This window comes from Oxyura jamaicensis, chromosome Z (assembly GCF_011077185.1).
Source record: "Oxyura jamaicensis isolate SHBP4307 breed ruddy duck chromosome Z, BPBGC_Ojam_1.0, whole genome shotgun sequence".
Taxonomy (NCBI): domain Eukaryota; kingdom Metazoa; phylum Chordata; class Aves; order Anseriformes; family Anatidae; genus Oxyura; species Oxyura jamaicensis.
The window spans coordinates 16,156,646-16,181,438 of NC_048926.1; the positions used below are offsets into that span (position 1 = coordinate 16,156,646).

Sequence of the window (24,793 nt, forward strand, 5' to 3'; positions counted from 1 at the left end):
CCAGGATTTAAGAGTAGTACCTTAAGTAGCTGCTACTACACACTTGCAATTTGCAGTGCTCATTCCCTTCCATATCACAACAACTTTTTTCATTTGTATTGGAGTAGAATCATCAGATTTATCCAAAAACTAAAAAGCATCTCTTTGGGTTCCTGCTTCATATTTATTAGATGACTGCAGACAGTTTTCCTGCACTTGGCCATGGGCTCTTACCTCATCTACTGTAAAATCTACCAGGAATCAATAAATATTGCTATGCCACTTTCAAGGGTAATACTAAGTTTATTGTTTGCACATTTTATACATTCACCTTTTCATCCTAGTTTTGTCTGGGATTATTAGGTGAATATTATAACCTGAGATAGGAAAAAAGTAAGAAAGCTTTTGAATGTTGAAATATCTCCATGTTTCAAGTGGGGATAAGTCTCAGATGCCTGTCCATCTTTTATTCCTCCGACAAAATTCACAGAAGTAATGACTTGCATTTCATAAATATCTCCCATTTCTCTTTGGACTAAAATTGCAGTTTTTTTCATAAGCCAAGTGAAATTTAGATTTGTCTGTCAAGGCACAGAAGGAATGTCTCTAACAGAATACTAGGTAAAATCTGAAGTTAGCACTAACCTCAACAGTCACTTCCATGATGATTATCTTTGATAATAACTACAAACACCAAAAAATGAATAAGCACAGATGGTCTGTAAAATGGTTTCTCAAGTGACCAGGAATCTGACTGTATTTAGAAAAATACCAAACAGTGGTGCTGATGCTGCAAATCAACCCTTACTTATATTTTGGTATAAGCAAAGTAATAAGGTTACCCATCCATCACAGTCACTTGAATGGCTGAAATCGCAAAGAAGCTACAGTTATTTCTATCTTCTGCTTTCCACATTGCTACTCTGGTTAGCATACAGATATTTTCACAGAAAACACACACAGACACACACACACACACACACAAAGACACCGACAACCTAGTTTATAGTCAATGGTATATCAAACAAAAAATTAAGTTTCCTTGCTGAATGGTGGGATAGGTTCATTTTAGCATTCTTTAACATTGGTGGGAACCAAAGTGATTTTGTTTAGGTTAAAAAACTATTGTCTTTTAACTATTTGTCACTAATTACCCCCCAAAATTAAACATTTCCTTTAAATTGGCACAAAACAAATAATCTCTTATTATTGTTCTTTTCAATTAGTTTAACTGAGATAAATTAATTTATAGTGAATTTTCTAAAGAGATTTTGTTTCCTTACTCTGTTCATTATCTTGTGCAAATCTATGTTTTCCTGTTTTAAAAGCGGGAGGGAAGGATCATGAAAACCAAGCTCAGTTCCTCTCTTCACAGAGGCAATGACAGAACTCTGATTTGATGAAACAACTATCAAAGCCTGAGGAATGAAAATAAAAGCATCTCTTTTCTATGATACTACAGGTGAAACTGTATCAAGTCTAAAGCTGGATAATTTTATATTTTAATGATAAAAATAATGTACAGATGACAGTTTATTTCAAAATATCAGATATGCCATAATGGTCTCCTCCAAAGCTGCCAGTTATGAAGTGAAATTTAATACCTATCCAGTCATCTCATACAATTTTCCTTATCTTTTTATTTATATATATATATATATATAAATTTTTAATTTGCCTGTGCTGATAAAAAAGAATATACATTAAAGAAGAGTCTGGAGTGACGGGATTTGAGACAGGAGTACTGCTCCAGGGGAAGCAAGGATGTGAGAGCAGCTAATCTCTATTATGTCACTCCTTCAGTGTTGGGCACAAAGTGTTGGGCACAAACATAACTTTAGGCTTGATCAAGTACCTGTGGTGGGGATACCTGTGCACAGTCACTAAATGCACACTACACCTCTCTTTGACTATGACTCTGAGCACAGGGTGGCAAGTCAAGTGTCAATAACCTACTTTCATGTGATTTTTTTTATTATTATTTTTTTCCCAGCAATGCCTATGAGGTCTGAATCTCAGGAACAGAGGTTTCCCATGGCATGTGTTTCTTCTCACCCTATTGATTCTGCAATACATAAACATTGCATAATGCTAAATTCAGCACGTGCTACAATGTATTCAGCTAAATCCGCATGCTTAATTGATTAGCATCTTGCACATATGAAATACAGTTATTTCAAGAAGCAATTTGAAACAGTAATTAAGAAAAGGAATACAGAAAAAGGAATAATTAGGCTGAAATTATATTACATTATATCTATTGTTAAATAGCTGTAATGAAAAGAAAAAAAAAGTTTTATTAGCACCGTAATTGTTACATCTGCTTGGTGTTTTGCCAACATCTGCGTCCCTAGCAGCACCAGCATGAGTAAGATAGAAACACTGACATATTACAGCTGCTGATCCTGGAAGTTCTGGCTCTGATAAGACTTATGGCTCACCAGTTTTCTTGTATTAATTACAGGAAAATGCCAATTCATCAACAAGAACTTGCATTTAAATGGGTGCAGTTCAAAGAAATTTGCATGGCATGAAGTTTATCATGCAAAAGAAGACCTGTACAAAGCCAAAGTGAGAGACAAAAGAGATTCTTCAGTGAACAAAGATGGTCCAGTTACTCAGTTATATGATGTACCAATTTTCTTGACTTCTGACCAGAGACCTGAAACTGATGTTTCCTCATTTCACAGCAGTCTCTTCATGATGAGAAAATGGCTTTTCTATGCTAGGCATCTCTGTGTCTCTTCTACATAATAAACACATATCAAACTAGAAAAAGAGCAAGAAACTTCTCTTTTTCTTCATAGAGATAGAAACAGAGATGTAGGAAGTCATATTTCACTTTGCTTTTCCAATATATTATAACAATTTATACAGAAGCTAGGCAGTGGAAAACTCAACCAGAGATTCATGCTATGCAGATTCTGCTCTTGGGTAAGAAGACTGCACAGGGCCACGAGCTGCAGAGCTGCAATTAATCCACCTCATTTAACACATAAGCAGCACCTGAATATGTGCTACCTGCAGCAATGAGTTTTTGTTGTTGTTGTTGTTGTTGCTGTTTTTATTTTTTTAAAGAATCTGCAGGAGCTTAAAGGAGGCCAGAAAGCTCACTAATAATAAATACTATTACTTGATGATCCATTGATTAACATATACACTCTGAAACCTCCTTGTGTATGTTATTTGAGCATACAGTTTGCTACTGCATGATGCAAAGGGCCCTTCCACATATAAAATTGAGGTTATAATTGATTCTTTCAGATCATCTTCAGTGTTTTATCAGACTCTGTTCAAGTCTCCAGCTTAACCTCAGTCACTGGGGTTAAGAAACAATAACACCTGGCATCTACAATTCTGAGTTTTCTGCACCAACAATTGCAAGAGCCTCCATCCAACAGCCTGACAAATTGCTCTCCTTGTTCCCTGGTGTTGTGTTTCATTCATTCTTATAGAATATCTGTAATTTTCTTTTCTTCTGTTTCCCTTAAACTTGTATTTATTTAGTCTTGAAGTGTGAACACTTCAGAGACATCCTTAGGGAAATGAACTTATGGCACCTGAAGGCTTCTCTGACAAACAACAGCTCTAGAGTTATGGCAGTATAGTAGTATTCCCAGCAATCTTTTGTAGTTTCTGGAAAAGCAGTCATTACAGATCTGATAGCTGTAGCGGAAACCTGTGAGCTACAGCATGCTTTTCCCTGTATTCTAAAAGTATGGATCTTATTTGCTAGATACAGAAAAACTTACTAAGTCTTATTAAGACTTAACAGTAGTTCTCTAATCTGAATGAAAATGAGAATTAAGAGAGCAATGGAGTCTATCAGGGACAGAATAGCCAACGCAGTGTGTTCATCAATTAATATCTCCTAGTCAAGCTAGCAGGTCAAGGGAGGTTATTTTCCTACTCTGCTCTCCTCTCATGAGAGAGGTCTCATGAGACCTCTAGCATACTGCATTCTGTTCTGGGTCCCACAACATAAGGGAATGGACTTCTTCGACTGAGTCCAGAGAAGGACCACAAAGATGATCAAGGGGCTGGAGCACCCTCCTACAAGGACAGTCTGAGGGAGTTGGGGTTGTTCAGCTTGGAGAAGAGAAGGCTCCAGGGAGACCTTATCACAACAAATTTCCAACACCTAACAGGGGCCTACAGGAAAGCTGGGGAGGGACTCTTTGTCAGGGAGTAGAGTGATACGACAAAGAAAAATGGCTTTAAAATAAAAGAAGGTAAATTGACATTAAAAGAAGTAAATTGACATCACCACCCTGACTCTGAGGGTGGTGAAGCTGTGGATGCTCCATCCCTGAAGGTGTTCAAGGCCAGGCTGGATGGGGCTTTGAGCAATTTGGTCTGGTGGGAGGTGTTCCTGCCCATAGTAAGGGGGTTGGAACTGAGTGATCTTTAAGGTCCCTTCCAACTCATACTATTCCATGATTAATTATAAGGTTTATAACTTTACTTAAACAGATAAACTAACAATACTTCCCACCTTATATACTTCCACCTTAAATATTTTTTAGAGAACTCTCTTCAGCATCAGAAATTCTAGCAGATTTTTGCTTGGTTTTAGGCTAGAATAAGAAATAAGATAGCTTCTTTTTTTTTTTTTTTTTTTTTTTTTTTTTCCCCATAGCAAGAGAAGTACTTTGCGTTATAGTACCACTGTCTCTCAGTGTGATAGACTCCGAGGCTATTTGTTTCATATGTGATTAATAATCTCAGCCCAGCATTATGTTGAGCTACCATTCTAAATACCATTTTCAGTCTTAAGCGACTCTGTGGTCTAGACCACAGTTTCATGAAATGGCCATGAAATAGTGGAAAAACTTTTCAAAGAGAATGGTAGTGCATCCCTTGTAAAGAAAGCATCATGCAGGCTGTATGAAAAACACAGGTAACAAGCTGTCCTGAGAAAAAAAGAATTTTTAATTTCTATTTTATTTTTAAGAGAATGTGAAAATATAGCTGGAAGAATTTTAATGTTTTAAAGACAGTATAAAAACAGTCATGGGCACAAAAAATCTATGTTGACACTTGAAAATTAGTGTTTTAGAAATGTTTGAATAGATTTCTAAGCATACCTGTATATATGTATGTATTGTATTATTATTTTTTTTTACTTATTTTAATTATTTTACTTGTGCCACGAATTTCATTGACATAACTTATTTTCAGTGAATGCAGCATTAACAAAACACAAGAATTATCAACTCTGAAGTTATCATTCTCTTTATATAAGTTTTCTACAGTTTTATTTTGTACAGTCTTCAAAAATGAATATATTTTAAATCTACATAGATAAAGCATTACAATTTTGCATACTAAATGGGCTCCATGATTCTAGTTCCTGAGAACTACTGAAACAAAATATTTCTCAGGCAAAAACTTGAGTGTTATCTGAGAATCTTGCTATAAATAATTAACATATATAATAATAATCTGCAACAATCTAAGGGTTTTAAGGGTTAGAGAAGCAGCCAAGACAAATATAAGCTTTTGTTTCCTTCTACATTTCACGTTTGATACTGACATTTTCTCAAACTGATGGCCAGCACAGAAGTCCTCTGTGCTACCCAGTAAAGTTGCATATAATGTAAGTGGTAAAGTTAAACTCTGTTTGGAACGATTTGGTGCCTTTAGCCATGGTGCTATGTAGAAAGCCAAGACACTTTGCAGAGGAATTCCCTTCAGTCGCTGTGGATAGTCATTTTCTCAGTCTGTGACAGGACTATTTCTTCTTCTGTTCATCACTGTACCACAAACTGAAATGTCACATGCAATGGAGCATACACCTAATGTTAATAGATGTGCCACAGAACAATGCCTTCATTATTAACTTTTTTCTAATTATTTTTTTTCCTGCTTTGCCACATCATTCTATGTAATTACACCACTGCACCCTCCCTTGGGAAGCTGTCACTTCATTGCCATAACTGGCACAGCATCCTTCGGAAGAGTGAAAGCTTTATTTTCCTACTATGGCAAGTCTGATGGAAGGTTTACATCAGGGCCCTATCTTTTCTCAACCCCACAAATCAGACAGTTTCTCTTGCAGGTTTAGAGGAAAAAGAGGACAGATATTCTCTGCTGAAGGCAGAGACTGCATTTGGGAAAAAAAAAAAAAAAAAAAAAAAAAAAAAATTAGAATAATTTTTCTCATATGTTTGATGTAGGAGACAAGATGATGTTTTCCTGCTGTCCTAAATAATTTCTGGCTTTGGCACTGTTTGACCCAGCTTACAGCAGCCAGATTACATTGTTCTTTCCTATCTTTCCCCAAATCATGGGAATCACTCTACAGAGGAGGAAGCTGAGTTCTTAAATATTTTGGAAATAAAAATTTAAAACATGACCTTTTGGTAGTAAAGAATTATATTTTCATTTGTTGAGTTATATACGGTAGTGGTTTTATTGTGCCATTGTTTTTTATTCTGTTACTCACGGATTTTAATAGTTTTGTTCTGAAATCAATGGTCCAATATACCTCATTAGAGTTTTAAATCTCTTTTTCTCTTTTTATAGTTCTTCTTTTACTTACTTGCAGATTTTTATTTATTTATTTTTTTTTTAGTAAGACCATCTGAACAGTAAATGTTGTTCTTTTGGTCCACTTGATGGAGCAGGGACTATCAGTTGCTATCACATCTTTTCTGCATATGCAACCCAGAATCTCACCACCTGAGTTTGCTGGCATCAGGTCACTCTGACCACTGTGTTGATAATTCTCACCTTGGGTCTCTTCTATTATCTTATTTGCACTAGCCACTTACAAAAGCTGCTAGCACTCAAAGTGGGCATAACACAGATGGAAATAAAAGTCTCATCTCTGCCTCTTTGCCCAAGAAAATGGAGAACATGACAAGTGTTTTCTGAATTTATTCCAGAGAAGCTTAACTACTGTCTGATCTGAGGCTTTACTCAGCAGATGAAGTCAATGCCCATCAATAAATCCTCCACTATAGTCTCTTATGCCTATCACAGTTCCTCCTTAAAATACATCAAAAGACCCTCTCCCTATGCATTCCTGTTCTTCCACCTCCTCATAACCCCACTCCTCCCACTCCACCGCCCCTTTGGCTCTTGCTGCTTTCTGTTCCTTTTTTTTCTTTCCCAGCATGCCATAGGTAAAAGTCAAAGATGCCTACCTACTACTTCTATTACAGCGATCAGACCTCAGTTCCTCTTTCCTGGCTTGATTTGCCTTTATGTCAGCATTTTGGGCTGCCTCTGGTAGTGTTGGTATTCCTGGCTGAGGAGTTTATCTCCTCAGATACCTCCTCAGGAGTTTAGCCCATGTTTATCTTCTGATGCTGCCCAAAGGAGGGCTGAAAAACTCCTGATATTCTGCATCAATAAAGACTTTTTTGCATGTGATCACCCTTCTCTTACTTATGTTATCTATAGGTCAGAAGAAAAGAAAGACCTATATTAAAAATAAATAAATAAAAAGGGTAGAGAAATATCTTAATTAGGAAAACAGATTCCATTAAACTCTGCTAAACTAGCTACTATCAAATGTATAATAGGAAACAACCAAAGAACCAGTTGCCTTCAGTTTTCTTTTAAAAATGTTCAATGGTTGTTTTCGTTTCTTTGTTTTGTTTTTGAAATATTATAACATTATTTTTACATTTTCACCAAATTCTGCAGCGAAGAAATATGTTCAGCCAGCTCGGTCTATAACAAAGAGCAGCCCATAAATAAATATTTTTTTCTAGAAGGAGACTTTACAGATGCTTACATGAAAATGACATTTTCATAAACCCAAACTATACAATGCCAGCTCAAAGCATTGGGGATTTTTATGAAAAGATCTGCTTTCATTGTGCTTTTAATAAATACTTAGTGTTTAGCTTGCAAAAATCTGCTGTAAAGGGTAAGTCTAGTACATTGTATGAAAACATGGAGATAAAAACATTTTACCTTCACATTATTACTGAGTTTCTATTTTAATAGAAGCTTGTCTCTTTTCAAATAGAAACTTCTTGAATTTGTGTTACTGTATTGTTTCAAGGTTAATAACTACTTGGAAAAAACGATGATTTAGCACACGATACAATGCAAAAGACTGTTTGAAATGTTCTTTTGCTGAGAACAGGTTTCATTTCTACTGCTGTTCCACACACCCCATGGCCTTTATAAATGTATACTGCATATCTTAGTTATAGAAATAACTATGTTTTCAAGGAAGACATGCTTTAATTACTCAGTCTTCAGGAAAGAGGGTGAGGTCAGGACAGAATTATTATTTAAGAGTCAAGATAAAATTCTTTCCTTCCTCTCTAGCACGGCCAAGGAAACAAAAGAATCTACACAGCAGAGACTATTTTCTCACTAATAATGTCATATTAGATAACATTGAGTGCTATTTCCTTCTGCACGTGCAGGACACAAACACAATCAAATTAGTGTTACTGGGATAATTGCTGCTAGTTACTCCTGTGTGAATCACAGAGTTGTCTCTAACAGAGACTTTGAAAAAGAGAAGTTAGTTCTTCATTTTTTTTTCCCTTTAAACGTAAATATATATATATATAAAGCTATGATTAAAAAAAAAAAAAAAAAAAAAAAAAAAATTTTATAAAATCCGGATCTATAATAACTGCATATCTTCATGGCTAATTTTATATAGCTGTCATGAACATGGCTTAAATCGTAATGAGCTTGCTCTGAATTTTCATATGGAAAGCTGTTAGAAACCTAATCCATGATGCAAGACAGCAGAACACTTTATAGGTAAATTACCCACAGCACAGCAATAAATCAAAGGAAGTCCTGTCTGTCATTTTAGAAGCAGTGGGAGTCTATTATAGCTTGGCATAGGTATGATGCAGCCGGATGGATAGCACTTGGCTTACGAGACGTGAGGAATCAGTTACCTTTTTAAAGATACAAGGCAAAAATAACCAAAATGATTACCTGAGAAAGACTGACCGTAACAAGAAGCTGAACCACAATAACCAAGTACCAGAACAAAACAGGAGAGCAGCCTGGTGAGAGTATTCTGATTTATTTTTTTCTCCTGATGTCTTACCCTAATCAGTTGCACATGATAACACAACATAATTATTTTGTCATTGCTGTATTGTTTAGCTTAAGTATCTTCTGATTTTTTTTTAGGGAGAGAGGGTCAATAGTTTTTGTCCTGTTTTCTTGTAATAATACCTATTGTTTTGCAGTTCAAAAGCAGGTAAGTTCAAGGTCAAATTAAATATCGCAACTATGTGCAAAAATTCAGGTAATTATAAGAAATGAAAATTAATAAAATAAACAGAAAGAGAAAGCTAATGATGCTAATAAAGGCCCTATCCTGACATGACAAATATTTTCACATTCAACACATAAGTCTCTCCCAGTGCAGTCCACACTGGCAGTTGAGCTCGAAGAGGTTGCATTTACACATTCCTTTAGATGTCAGAGGGTTAAATTCATGATGATGTAATTATGCATCAAGATATTTAAAGAAAAATCACACAAGTAAAAGAATTTACACATTTATAAGTACAAGCATGTTGTTTTGAATTACAGTTGCCCCCTTTGAAACTATCTCGATATTTTTTTCTGAACCGCACCCTTATGTTTCTTCTCTTTCAGAGTATTTAGCAACTCTGCTATACTAAATATCTTTTAATAACTTGCTCTACACTAAGAAATCTCAGCACCTTCTGCAATGATCACAGAAGACAGGAATACTATATCTGTTTAGCAGCTTGTCATCTGATGGTTTCAAAAACAGCAAAAGACAATAAAATGAGTCAGAAATAATCCAAAAGTCAAGACTTTCAGACTCTGTTCTAAGACCCTCGGCCTTTGAAATAAAATAATAAAATCAAGACTTGTAACTACCAGAATTAAACCACAGATGCTGGCTTAAGAAATGACTTTCATTTATTCCTAAATATTCAGAGAAAAAATACATTTTCTTCTTCTCAACGCTATGATGACTATAATGCTTTTCAAACAGTCAATAATAGGTCCTGAGGGTCTGAGACTGTAAGAAAGTTTTAGCAACTCTTGTACCCGCTCACTCATAACACACTTCAGAAATGGTTCACTGTATAAAATATTGTTCTGTGGCTAAATAGGATATAAATCACTGCAAGTTAATGAGGTTTTTATAAAACTTGCACACTATGGACTGATATTCAGTGACAAGATTTCGCTTTAGTTTTTGTTTGTTTGTTTGTTTTCTTGGGAGTAGATGTTACCTCAGCAGGAAGTGAACCATTCCTCCTTCTCCAAAATAAGTAACTCTTCTGGGGTGGTACGTATAGTGTAGCACAACTGCACAGAAAAGATAAGATTTATCTGCAAAATGGCTCATCTGCTCCTGCAATCTGAACATGACATGACCTATTGTTAAAATTATGCTGTATAAGTGAAAATGTGCTATTGTTAAGCAAAGAGAAGGAACTGAGACCAATCACAGAACATTTTTGTGTTACCCTATTTTCAGGCTTTCTAAAAATCACTAGCAGCATCACTAAAGCATATTTTTTTTTTTTTGTAATTAAAAATAAAATAAAATGTGAGCACCATGAAAAGCTACTGAACTTGCAGATCGGTATTTCATGAGAAACTTTGGTGATCAGATCAGACCCAAGAATTGTATGGTAAAACCCCTGTACTTCCTGTTCCACTGGGTGCCTAGAAATTCCAAGATTTTTATTCATGAATGGCATATATAGTATGTATCAGAAATTCTGTGTTAACAGTTTCACTACCTCATCTGTCTGTGGACTCCAGCAAGGACAGTCAGAAAAGCTGACAAAAAGATTGTATTTCCACTTTCATTGTATGTGTATATTTAGTTTAATTAAACATATACCAGCAGCTAGTACAAGCCCAGTAAAACACTGATGTGGTCCTCTGTTTGCTGTAGCTCTTACTGTCCTATGTGTTTGCACCACCTAATATCAGTACCATTTCTTAAAGTCCATCAGAAATCTGAATTTTTCTCCTAGCTTTAGTCTCCTAGCTTTATTAATGAGCATACTAAGAACATGATATAAGCCTTATTCCACCTTGAGTTTAACTACAACATGCTTAACACTTAGGTAAAGTGGAAAATATGCCTTCTTTTCCTCATAAGAAAATGGCATCACCAGCTGAGGGGTAACCAAATCTTGAACTACTCCATGGTACAGCCAGTTCATTGCTTTCAGCCCTGCACACTACAGTAACTGCTCAGAGAAAGAAGCACAACTCTCTGTCCCAGCATTTATGTTGTTTTTATGAGAAAAGTTATTGTCCCAGCTATCAGCAGTGCTTGTGGGTTTTCTCACAACCAGTTGTAAATGTCCACTGGAAAAGGTGGAGCAGCTAAGCATGTTATTCCCCAGGGAGTTAGAGCCATTTGCCTTCAACCTCTTGGTGCAACAAATTTTCCATTCCTCTCTGCAAAGCAATGTGTTTTGAGCTGCTGAGGTGAGGTGAGGACACTCCTTTTCACATTTCTTTCCACCTGCTGCTCCTCATCCCAGCACAAGAAGCCTGGAGTGGGCAGCAGGGACACGCTTCTGCTTGAAGCGCTCAGGCACAGGTCAGCTCTCAACCTTTCTTCACCCTTCCCGCACTGTCCTCTGCTCCAGCTGCTGCTTGGGCAGGGGAGTCAGCATCATCTGCTCTGCTGGTTGCCTCAGGCAGGAAAGGAAGTCCCTCTTCCCTGCTTTTGAAGGAAGGAGCTCAGATGTCTCATGGCACAAGGTGTTTGAGTATGTGCTGCAGCCCATAGAGGAAGGGGGAAATTGGAGGTACATCTTAGCCACTGCTGTCACCAACCAACCCAAGAGCTTGCTGCTCTTTAAAGTGCACATCAGGTGTGTCTCTCTCCATGCACTTCACCAAGAATTTAGATATCCAAATTGGTGCGGTGAGGGGCAGACTCCTAAAGTGGGTGAAAGGCATGATGCCACACAATCTAAAGCTGTTCTCCTGTACTAACCCTGTTATTCATTTGTAAACATTTCTTTGGATACCTAAAAATAAAACGAAAAATGAGAAATCTGTACTTCAAATCATGATGCTGTCTATATAACAACACCCAACACCAATTAGCAAGTTCTTTTTAAATTATCTTTATATGCAATTACTGCTTTTTCTCTCTAGAAAGCACTTTTAGGTCCTTTTTTCTCTTTGAACTAGACTGATTTTACTGAAGTTGCTAAAAGACCATAAATTAAGATAAGATAAAAGCAGACCATAAGATAAAAGCAGAATATAGGGTTAGAAGATGTCCTTTGGGGTATTTGAAGTTGATGTCAAGTTCAGAAATCTTTCATATCTGTAATAATGATTTAACATATCTTCTCAAGATTAGGACAGCATTCAGTTTACTGAGGGAGACATTTTTATTATTATTATTATTTCCTATGATATTTTAATGGCTTTATCAGAGGAAAACATCTTTTTGATATGGTGACTTCAGAGATTTTAGAAAGTTTCAAAGGATTTATTGCTTAAAATATGATTTCTGCTTACTACTGCATTCATCTCTAACATACACCAAAGACTGGGGAGGGAAAATGCTAAAATGCTATAGATTTAATCTGTCCTTTCATCAGACAGAATGATTTGTAAGATTTTCTTATTGAAAAGAGAATACAGGTGTAGTATATGTGGCTTGAATGTCTTTCTCCTCTGACATGCCTTGGTACTTCAGTCATTGAAATCAAGTTCCGATTTACATATGCACTCTGAGAGGCAGTTTTTTTTCTGAGAACTGTTCCATTCACTTCAGCAGAAAATCTCTGAAGTTTGTTCCTCAAAGTGACCAGAATGTAACAATGTAGCTTTTTTCTCATTATTATTTTTTTGGTAACAATACTTGGTATATGATTTCATCTTCCACCTTCTACATTTGGTAACTAATAATCACTGTTAATTTCCTCTGATAAATTATGGCTTTGGCTCACAATAATAAACATGTGGAGCAATATTTTCTTCACCATACTTTGATTTCTCTCAGCATGCAGTGCTTGGCACTGGTCAAGTTCTTAGCAGGTGCTCTTAGATGGTGCTTGACATATTTGGTGTAATGAAAACTCTCTCTTGCCTTCTTGTGTTTATTTCATCCATTATGAATTATGTCTGTTCTAGTTTTGCATACCCTGAGCTTTGGAAGGATCTGAATGAAGAAGATAAGGTGATGTCAGCAAATCTGTCACCTCTAGCTGCTTTCAGTGTAAGAAGGACCAGAACGCTCCTTCCACTATTTGGATCAAATGTCATTTTAGCTACAGCACTACAGCAGAAAGACATGATGTTACTCAGACCTAAGAACAAGCTCTTTTGTCATCTCTGTTATCATTCTATGTTGCCTCGCAATTTGTGGTAATTCTATTATTTTCAGTATCTCTTAAAAAAAAAGAAACAATGGAGACTAGAAACACACAATCCTAATACTTATGTAAAACTAATAAAAAAATTATTTTATCATTTCAACGCACATAAAAAAATATATAAATAAGTCACACTCTCTTATGATTTTTCCAAATTTTGAATTCCAGGAAAAAGAATAAACAATACATGAAGTAAAAGTAGATATTACATTATATTTATTAAAACTCTAAAACATGTGGCTAGAGATCTGATTTGCCTTTTTCATGAGTCTCAGTTAAATGAAATATAAGCTATTTTTATCTACCCGTAATTTAAAAAAATATGCTGACAAAACAGATAGCACAAACTTGTTTATCCCTAAGTTTATCCCTAAACTGCAGTTGAGTAACAGGAAGTTGTATAGACATACCTAAATGACCAACCTCAAGGCCATCATTTAAGTTATCTAGACTAAGTACTGATAGGGTGTAGTACAGGAATATGGTTAGCCCATTTTGTTTCCTGAATTCCTTTGTGTTCAATAACCTTCACAGCAGGATTCAGATACCAGATCATTTTTTGTAAACTTGTAAGCCCTTTTCCACATTTAAAACATTTCTTTAAACTACTTCAAAACTTACTAAGATACATAAAAAGGAGTTACCTTTTCTTGATATTGTCGCCGTGAAGAATCCAGAGACTGAATGAGGGCAGTAGCATGACCAACAAACATGGCATAACAGGTAGCCCCCACTATCATACTCAACATGGTTATCCAGAGGTCGGACATGCTGACAGGGGCACGGGCTCCATAACCAATGCAGAGCATATGGCTCATGGCTTTGAAGAGTGCATATGAGTACTGTTTTCCCCAGGAATCATTCTGCAAGAAAAGAGACAGGTGACTGAGCCAGCAAGCAGCTGAAATTAAAAATATGTTTGTACATGAATAGTGGAATCACTGATTATGGGCTCTGAAACAGTGGTCTAGTACTGTATCCTCTGTGCACAAGAAGAAATATTCCTTCTAAATTAATTTTTAGGTAAAGTGTCAGAGATTCTGCCAGGCAGTACTGTGAAATACATTTGACTATTTTAAACATGATTATGTTCTCAAACTTGGGAGTTAACCTAATTAGAAGGAGACTAAAGGTTAATTTTATTTTACAGTCCATGGCAGAAGGTTTAGAAAGATCAGATCATGAAGACTTATCAACCTCAAGAAGGTGGTACTCTGTTTTAGTATATATGAAAATACTCCTAGGGCCCCATTTCTTTCTTTTCAGATTTGCTGATTTTAACACACAAACACATTTCATCTTATCAGCTGTTTGGCTTCCTAAGGAGATAAAAAAAAATAAAATAAAATAAAATAAAATAAAATAAAAAGTGTTTCTTTTATGCCTGTTTATCCTTTTTATGCCCATAGTTTTTGTTTATATCTCAATTCAAAAGAACTCTTTATTTGGCAAAGATAGCAAACCTCTGTTCATAGCCACTTGGCTCAAAAAAGATGAATTCCTGAGTCACAGAATCATAGAATCATAGAATGGAATGTTGGTATCATTAAGGTTGGAAGAGACTTTAAAGATCATCTGGTTTCAAAACCTCTGCTGTCAACAGGAACACCTCCCACTGGACCAGATTGCTCAAAGCCCCATCCAGCCTGGTCCTGAGCACCTCTGGGGATGGGGCATCCACAACTTCTGTGAGCAGCATGTTCCAATGCCTCACCACCCTTGAATAAGGAATTTCTTCCTTATATCTAATTAAAACCTACCCTCTTTCATTTTAAAACCATTACTTCTCCTATCACTGCACTCCCTGACAAAGAGTCCCTCCCCAGCTTTCCTCTAGGACCCCTTTAGGTGCTCTAAGGTGCCCTGGAGCCTTCTCTTCTCCAGGCTGAACCCCAGCTCCCTCAGCCTATCTTCTTATGAGGTGCTCCAGCCCTCTGATCATCCTCCTGGCTCTCCTCTGGTCTCGTTCTAATACTTCCATGTCCTTCTTGTGCTGGGGGCCCCAGAGCTGAATGCAGGACTCTATGTGGGGGTGTCACAAGTGCAGAGCAGAGGAGGAGAATCACCTCCCTCAATGTCCCTCAAGGTCATGCTTCTTTTAATGCAGCCAAAGGTAAAGGTGTCTTTCAGGGCTGCATATGCACATTGCCAGATCACACTGAGTTTTTCAACAATCAGTACCCTGAAGTTCTTCTCCTGAAGGATGTTCTCCATCTACTCATCACTCAGCCTGTATTTATATTTGGGATTGCCCCAGATCAGGTGAACAAACTTGAACTTCATGAACTTCATGTTGAAACTTCATGAGATTTGCATGAGTACTGTACTTCTGATACATAGCTACCCCTTCCAACTCTTTCTGGGAGATTAGAAGGACCCAGCAGCTCCTTCACAGGCTTTTAATATCTGTAGCTTTACAGATTATTATATATATATTATTACAGACAGCCAAAGGGGGCATTCCCAGAGAATAGCAGACACTTTAACATGTTCAAAAAGCCTGAGGAGTCTTGGTTAGATTTTTATGTTTTCCTTGCCAAAGAAATGAAATAAGAACTGTTTTATAGCTGTTGATCATCCATTGCCCAGGAAAACAAATTGTGCTTGGAGGCACACAGACTACATGAGAAAACACAGTGTTTACCACAAGAAACTGAGAATAATTTCAGAAATGAAGTGAAGAAGGAAGAACAGAGATGACATTAATAAGATTAGGCAGTTATCCAGTATTGTGTATAACATACAGGACCAAAAATAATAATTCTGTAAACAAGCAAATGTCTATATCAGTGTAAAAATTTCTATATAAAACTTACCTATGAAATATCAATATCTGAGTCTCTCTTTCACTCATACAAGCTTTGCTGAAATATTCTTTTTTCTCAGAGATAAGCAGCTTGTTCCCTTGACATCTTAAATTCAAAGATTACTGACTGATCTTATTTTTCATATTTTCAAATGCTTTAAGGCCCCTATGACCTACAATAGCTGGTAATAGGAAATACGTTAACCGTTCTTTGACTGCAGATAACAAAAGTATCATATATTTAGTAATATAATAACTTACAAATTGATGGTTTCTCTATTTTTACCCTTGTTTCTCTATATAAGATAAAAGTTTTCATATTTGTGAAGTCTTCTCTCTTTATAAATGAAACTTTTGTGCTGTTAAGCAACAGGTTTTCAATGTCTGTACTAAAAAAATATAAAATAAATAAAATAGAGGAGTAACATTGTTGATCATTGATGGGTTTCACTGAATAATGAGGAAATCAGATTTTGTTGTTTTTGTTTTGGGGCTTTAACAAATGCTCAGAAGAGCAGGTGCTTTCCTCTCCATCTCCCGTTTTGAAGGGCTTTCCTTCCAGCTGGTATCAATCTTTTTTGATACCATTATTTTTAAAAGAGCCATACCAAACTCCTTAGCAGTTATAGATTTACATAGACTATACTGCTATACTGAGGAAAATGAACTACTTGCTGGAAATAAATAAATAAATAAATAATAAATAATAATAATAATAATAATAAATAAGGCTACATGTAGCATTATTAAAACACAGTATTAAAGAGTCTTAAAGATCAGAACCTCAGTTCTTGCAAGGCCGTATGCAGCAAATCCTGGTCCTAAACTGTACATTTAGCATACCTATAATAAATATTAAGTAAAAACAAATGCTGATTGATCTTGTCTATCTTGATCTTGATCTTTTCTATTATAATCTTGGTGTGATAAATCTCAATGAAAGTTCTTCCAATAAAATTATATTTTTACATATTGTTTTTAATTTAAACCTAAAGCTTGCTGATTTTATTTATTGACTGAGTTCCATTTAAATTATGTTAATTAAAATGGTAAGTAAAATACCAATGTCTTTAAGAAAAAAATAATAAAATGGAAATGAGAAGCAAAAAGGAAAATACAAGTAGGGCCTTCTACTAAATAATTAAGAGGTTGAATGAAAAGTACATAAAATTCCACTTGAGAAGTACCATGAAGGAATTAAGCAGTTGCAGTGACAGAATATAAATTAAATATGTGCAACTAAATAAACCATATATATCTACCTACATACATCAGCCAAAGTAGGATACAATTCAATACAATTCAAACAGTCATGATTTCATCTGAATCCAGATAATAAGTCAAGACCATCTCAAACAGCCGTTTTGTTAAATAATTAGCATTGGACATCACTGATAAGATTGTGATAGACCTTGTTATAGGCAAGGCACATTTGTCACAGGATGGTCCAGAGGAGCTGGTCCTCAGCTGGGTAAAAAGGGGTTAGCAGAATAAGAAAAACACCTGGTGAAAATGTTTGGGAAAAAAAAAAAAAAAAAAAAAAAAAAAAAAAAAAGATTTAAATTCAACTTGGATTTGTCTGAACATTTTGTTGTTGAAAATGCATGCTGATGTTTTTGCTTGGTTGGTTGGTTGGTTGGTTGGTTGGTTTTTAATAATCAGTCAGCTCTTGGAGAAACAGTCTCAAATGGTGGTCTTTTTAGCTTCCATGTGTTTTTTTTTCTTAAAGATGTTGCTGAAAAAATATCATTACGGAGGGTGCAAATTTCAGTACTATTACTCAGGTTGTTCACCAATTTATCCCAAATATAGAAACCACTTAAAAAGAACACTGGTGCTAATGTCAAATTATATAAATCATGAATGCTAATACCAAAGTTACTAAATAAAAAATGAATAATAATTATTTCACTATTTTTCCATTTGTGTTGTATAACCTTGGGGTTTGGCAGGAACAACTGTTTCAATGTGGAAGTTTGGAATTTTCCACCACCTGATTCAGTCTTGCTGCTCTTCGCTGTACAAAAGTAAATCACAGTGACCACTCCTCTGCTACTAGCTTGCATGCATGTTTATTAACAAGCATTTTTGCACTTACATCATAACACAATTTTTACATTCACGGATAATATCTCTGGGTTAATAAAAGCCTATCCTAGAAAATAGACCAGTGTTTACAAATTCAGCTTTTAAATAAATGTTTCCCTAATTAAATGTTTCCTTAAATGGTAATATTTTGTTCTTAATGAATAAATTAGGGAATAAAAAATCTTCAACCAATCAATAAAAAATGGCATTTAATTTCTTAGTTGACAATGGTCTGATCACTGGTTCCAGATTAGCAGTAATCAGTTTAAAATGTTTTAAATTAAATGACATTAATTTGGAAAAACTATTAAAGACTGTAATTGTGAAAAATACCAAAGCTGGTTATCCAAGGATTGATTACATAATCTAGCCTGATAACATTAGGAAATCTTCACATTTGTGGAAACCATGATAACTGATCATTTGCAATTATTTCTGTAAGTATATACATTAACTTAGCAGTTATCCTAAAATATATATACACCACCGAGCGTTCCTGATTTTAAAGATCTGTTTCCAAGCCTCTTCCTGCACCTTTGTCTCATAATTTCAAATCTGCTGCAGATATCTTTCTATAATATTAGTTTTTCAGCTTGTAAGAAAGGCCATGTGGCATCTTCTAAGGGACAAAAATAAAAGGCAAATTATTTTACTCAGTGGATTAAAAAAGGGTTTCTATTTTACTGGAAACTATGGAGATTTTCATGAGGAGATTTTGTTGTCATCAGACAAATCAATTCCATGCCCACATTGTAGTAATTCCCTTAGGCATAGCTTATCTTCCCTCAGCTATACCCTTGCATTGAGATATAAATTGCTTTAGAAATCTCATAACAAGTAGACTCTTGCACAGACAGTGCTGTTTTCCAAATTTTTGATTCAGTTCCTTTCTACTTTCACATCACAGATACTGTGTGTATCACAGAAACTGTAGGTGTCTCAATTTCAGAGAATCACAGAATAGTCTAGGTTGGAAGAGACCTTCAAGATCACCGAGTCCAACCTCTGACCTAACGCTAACAAATCTTCCACTAAACCATATCCCTAAGCACTACATCTAAACGTCTTTTAAAGACCTCCAGGGATGGTGACTCAACCACTTCCCTGGGCAGCCTATTCCAGTGACTAACAACCCTTTCAGAAAATAAGTTTTTCCTAATACCCAACCTCATTTGCAGGGGGATGTTTTCCTAATAACCAATTTTATAGGATATTTATTATAGGATATATTTATTATAGGATATTTTCCTGAAATCCAATCCTAATTTGCAATCCTAATTTGCTTTATAACTGTGGAGCAAAGATTGACTTAGGCATTAAGTGAAATGATTCCTACAGTAATATTGGACTCAGAATTCTAATTGTCCCTCCCAAAGCCACAGTAGGAATGGGAAAGTAGCCTGTCCATAACCCAAAGAGCTTGCCTTGTAGACAGTAATAGACATTAATTCATGGCCACCATTCCCTTTGGGTTCTCCTGGAGGCAAGTGATATCTGAAGGAGCAAAGACAGATATAAATTGTGACAGGAAATATGCAGACTGTGTCTATACTAGTAAATTATAAAGTATTAGAAAGCGTTTCAAAGCTCTGAAACTTTGTTAGAAATGCTCTGGCATGGAGCTGGCCAAATAAACACGCTTCCAAGCAATAGCAGGTCTACCTGGTAGCAGTGAAGGAAGCTAGACAGTACATAAACCCTCTAGTTTTAACATTGTCACAGAAATCAATTGCATAAAACAAATGTAAAATTCAGGATAGGCTTCAAAGGTTGAAGAAAGTATAAAACATCCTTGCTAGCATGGCAGCACACAGAATAATGTATCAGTGGCCCCAAGGAAACACCACCCTAAAATCTTGAGAAGATAAACTGCTGCTTGTCAAGTTACTATAAAAAATACAATCTTTTCCAAGGGGAATTTTATTTAACTATACTTGTATCTCACATAACCTTACCGTGACTTATTTCTATATATTTACCTGCAAGCTTTTATTTCTAACAGCCTTTTAAAGACTAAAATATAATAATTATTTAAAACATCGTTCAACTAATCAAAAAGACATCTTAAGAAAAGGCTATACCTGCATGTTTATGACACTTCTAATTAGTATTTCAAACAGAACTAGAGAAATGGACAAGTGTTTCTTACCGAATCCCGTGTCATCTAAATTTATTGGCCAAAACCTGTTACAGAGAACTTTCGAAAAAAGCCTTATTGACTTCTAAAGTTTCTCATGCTCTTAATTTGTCATCTACACATCTTCAAATTCTGGATCTGCCCTCATATTTCAGAATACAAGCTATGTCCATTGGCAGTAATTTACCTGTGTCAACTAAGTTATATTCCTGTAATTCAGACATCACACTAGAATTGGGCCCTTAAATAAAAACTGTCAGATATATCCATCTATACCTTTTAGTATGAATACATAGCATTCATAGTTGTCCATCAGTCAGTTGCATAATTTACTGCATCTGGCTTGAACAGTTTGGTTAAAATCTCAGATATCAAATTACAGCAAACTACTGTCTCACCATTTCAAATTTCAAAAATGTTGTTTGAATACCACAACCAATAACAGAGGTGTGCAGTGGAAAAGTTTTGCAATGCTAATTTTCTCAAAAGTCATGTAATGGTGAATGCACTGACATGTAAAATGTATACTTCTTATCACAGCTGTTACTGCTATGACTCTCTTGTTGATTCCTAAAGCTAGTAAAGAAAAGCAAGGTAGTATCAGATTTGGAAGATTAAAAATTTTGCTGTTATTCTAAAAATCTTAAGAAGTGCCAGGAAGATGAGTATATTTTAGGAAATTTGTACATATATATATGATATAAGGAGAAAAAAAAATGAATTGGTAAGCTCAGTGGAATAAACAGATGTCTTCAGAATCTTCTCAGCATTTCTCTCTGCTGATACGTGCACAGATAACAGATGGTGCAAATGACTCAGCATATGGTTTCAAGACCAATATGGGCAGAAAAAAAAATAATAAAAAGTGTTTGGTATTGCATTTCATGGGAAAATAGGTTTGACTGGAGGAGCAATGACTAAATATTATATATTTACTCTGTTCAAAGTTGTTATGTGACTACTGTCATTACAGGTTATTCATGGTTTGGTGCTATGTCTTTGGAACTAGCCATCAAACAAAAACACAGCAGTGTAACAGATCTTTGTTTTTGTTTTGATTATTTTTCTTGACATGGAAGCAATAACTGATTATTTATCTGCTAATACCTTCCCCATTAAAAAAGCTGCAAGAATATCCCCCTGTGATTACCTTTTTGTGTTAAGGATTCATTATTTTCTTAGTGGAATCAGCATAGCAATTTACTAAAAGAAACAGAAGTGCAAAAATTTGTCTTAAGCACACAGCTTGGTCTTGCACATATATTTGAGTTACTCTGTTTATATGCATAGGGCAATTGCATTCAAAAGGATGCTTCACATAAGACGTATTTGTTTAAAAGCTCATAAGGCAGGCTTCCCTGTATATTGCTCAGTGCTGCTCTTAGTGCTGAGAATTTGCATCTAATCAGAGATATAATCATAAATTTTTACAGCTATATACACATTAAGTCACAAAATTAAACCTTAAAAATATTTTTTCTAGTCTTTTACCTGTTTGTCAGCCCACTCTGATTAGTCCTTTTATCTGGTCACTATGATATCCTAACTGAACCCAAAAGACTGAAGAAAGTTCTTAATGTATTAATTCCATTTTAAATAATCTCTCATTCCAAATATCTCATTCAAGTTATTTTAACAAGAATTTTTAAAGAATATGTACCCAATATTTTACAAAGTTCAAAATGTTAAAATTTACAAAACGTTAAAAGACTATGCCTGTTTTTCCCACATGAAAAGGTAACAGTGCTATGAAAGATTCTCCCACCATGGAATCTGACTAGGTGTACTTGTAATTTTTCAGAAGCTGGTGGGTTTTGGCTGGGGACAATTAACAACTCTTCCACACAGCCATCTTGTGGCCATCTTGTCTTGGTTACTCAGAAGTCAAAAATAGACCTGGACATGTATCTACCAGTATTTATAGAGCTCCAACGAATCAGAGATAAACTTAGAGACAAATACAAGAGAAAGAATTTCCCAAAATGTAACTGCTACCCCACCTGTGGCTGTTCTGCATAGAAATAGAGTTCAGAATGCAGTGCAGAGACTTAGATTTTTTGAAAAGTTTGTGTTTCAGCTTCTTTAAGTACTCATGCAAAACATGAACAACTTCTGCAAGGTAGACATCTGCTCTAGACCTTCCCTATTGGTTGTGGCTGTTTTTGTATACAGTCGTTTTCAAACTTTTTAGGTGGCATAATTTTAGGTAGTGTCAGAGGCCAATGGGATGAGGTTCAACATGGCGAAGTGACAGGTCCTGCACTTTGGTCACAACAACCTGATGCAGTGCTACAGGCCTGGGGGAGAGTGGCTCAAAAGATGCACAGAGAAAAAGGCTCTGGGAGTGCTGACTGATGCTAATATGACCATGAGCCAGCAGTGTGCCCAGGTGGCCAAGAAGGCCAACAGCATCCTGGCTTGTATCAGGAACAGTGTAGCCAGCAGGACCCGGGAGGTGATTGTCCCCCTGTACTCTGCTCTGGTGAGGCCGCACCTTGAGTACTGTGTTCAGTTTTGGGCCCCTCACTACAAGAAAGACATTGAGGCCCTGGAACGTGGCCAGAGGGTTACAAAGCTGGTGAAGGGCCTGGAACACAAGTCCTGTGAGGAACAGCTGAGGGAACTGGGGTTGTTCAGTCTGGAGAAGAGGAGCCTCAGGGTAGACCTTACTGCTCTCTACAGCTACCTGAAAGGAAGGTATGGGGAGCTGGGGGTCAGCCTCTTCTCACAGGTAACTAGTGATGGTACTAGAGGGAATGGCCTCAAGTTGCACCAAGGGAGGTTCAGGTTGGAAATTAGGAGACATTTCTTCTCAGAAAGAGCAGACAGGCACTGGAACGGGTTGCCCAGGGAGGTGGTAGAGTCACCGTCCCTGGAGGTGTTCAAGGAAAGGTTGGACGTGCTGCTTAGGGACATGGTTTAGTGGGTAATGCTGGTGGTAGGGGGACGGTTGGACCGGATGACCTTGAAGGTCTTTTCCAACCTTAATGATTCTATGAATTTCAGTAGCAACTACTGAATTTTCTCTTCCCTCCTTTGAATTAATTTTATTTTCTAAAACAGCTAAAACAGCTAAAAATCTTTTATATATTTTTTTTTAATCTTATCTGAAGATGTTTGTTTTCATGCTATTCCATGCTGAATTTTGCTCTTTGAGATTTTTTTTTTTTTTTTTTAATTTTTGAAATTTTCCAATAATCTGACAATGAGCTTTGGCTTTTGTTCTGCTCTCTCACAGCACATTCAAAGTTTGATGAAGTAATACTATTTTTTTGATCCTAAAATGAACTTTGTTTCATCAATTTAAGCAAGGGACTGACTGGAACAGATACACAGTGTCCAGCAAGGGAACAATATGTTGCAGTTACAGTAAATACAGAGTAGGTATTATGTAGCCACCATAAGTGACTACAACAAAGTACATCTACAGGTTTCTATTAGATATAATTTAACAGGGCAAAGCAGGTCTCTCTTTACCATTAGAAGAAAAAGAAAGGTCAAAACAATAATGAGAAAATATATAAATACTACAAGAAACCTTTTCCAATGACAAATTGAAGTTCGTGAAATAAAACTGCTGAGGAGACTTAAAAATTCAGACTGGGTAAAGACACCATAGCTCTTTTTCTGCTCTTTTCAGTTGGTGAAAGATGGATATGATGCAATGTTTACTTAACAAGCCTCGAGCACCAATTCAAATGATTTATGAAATGCTTTTATAATGCAACCACCAAGAAAAGCTTTGGATTCTCTACAGTAGTTATCTGATAGTCAAGAACAGACGGATGATAATGTGAGCTTAATATAGCACCGTTATAGGAGACAGCTGAAGGAGTGAAGTGATACAAACCTGACTTGTGACAGTATACTGCTTTACTAAAAAACTGTTAAGTAGAATCACCATTGTCGTAGACAGTATTCGCAACTAATTCAGAAAAGGGAACTCTGCAGAAGGAACTGCATGTCTGCGTTCTGTGAACAACTCAGACTAGACAGCAAATTATGTGAAGCATCTGATCCCAAATAAAATGACAAATGAAAATAAAATGGTTTTTGGTAGTGGATATTTAATATTCTGAGTGCTATTACCATTCTTTTTGAATCAGAGATTTTGAAGCTGTGTGAAAACAGTGAAAAAAAAAAAATAACTAACTTAGTAAGTATCAGACAAAGCTATTCTTAGAAAAGGATAGGGAAACTTGATATATAAATTAAAGGGAGATAGACAGGCATAAAATCATAACATCAAAATGCTTTCTCACTAACATTTCAAAATACTCAGTCTGATTTCCCTAGAAATACTTTAATTCTTGTTCTGTATACTTGCATGCTCTAGCAAAATATTTTCCCTTTGTATTTAAGGAATGTGACCTTAGAAAAATTATATATATATATATGTATATATAATTGCAGATTACAGTAGAATGAAAGATACTA

General features: G+C 35.8%; 1 protein-coding gene across 1 annotated transcript in view; it reads right to left on the bottom strand.

The window, feature by feature from the left end:
- The window catches only part of HCN1 (hyperpolarization activated cyclic nucleotide gated potassium channel 1), a 195,327-nt gene that overhangs the window by 45,254 nt on the left and 125,280 nt on the right, over positions 1–24,793 (bottom strand). The window contains exon 4 of the mRNA XM_035310079.1: positions 13,970–14,188. Within this exon, the coding sequence (XP_035165970.1) occupies positions 13,970–14,188 (219 nt within the window). The remainder of the gene's footprint in view (positions 1–13,969; positions 14,189–24,793) is intronic.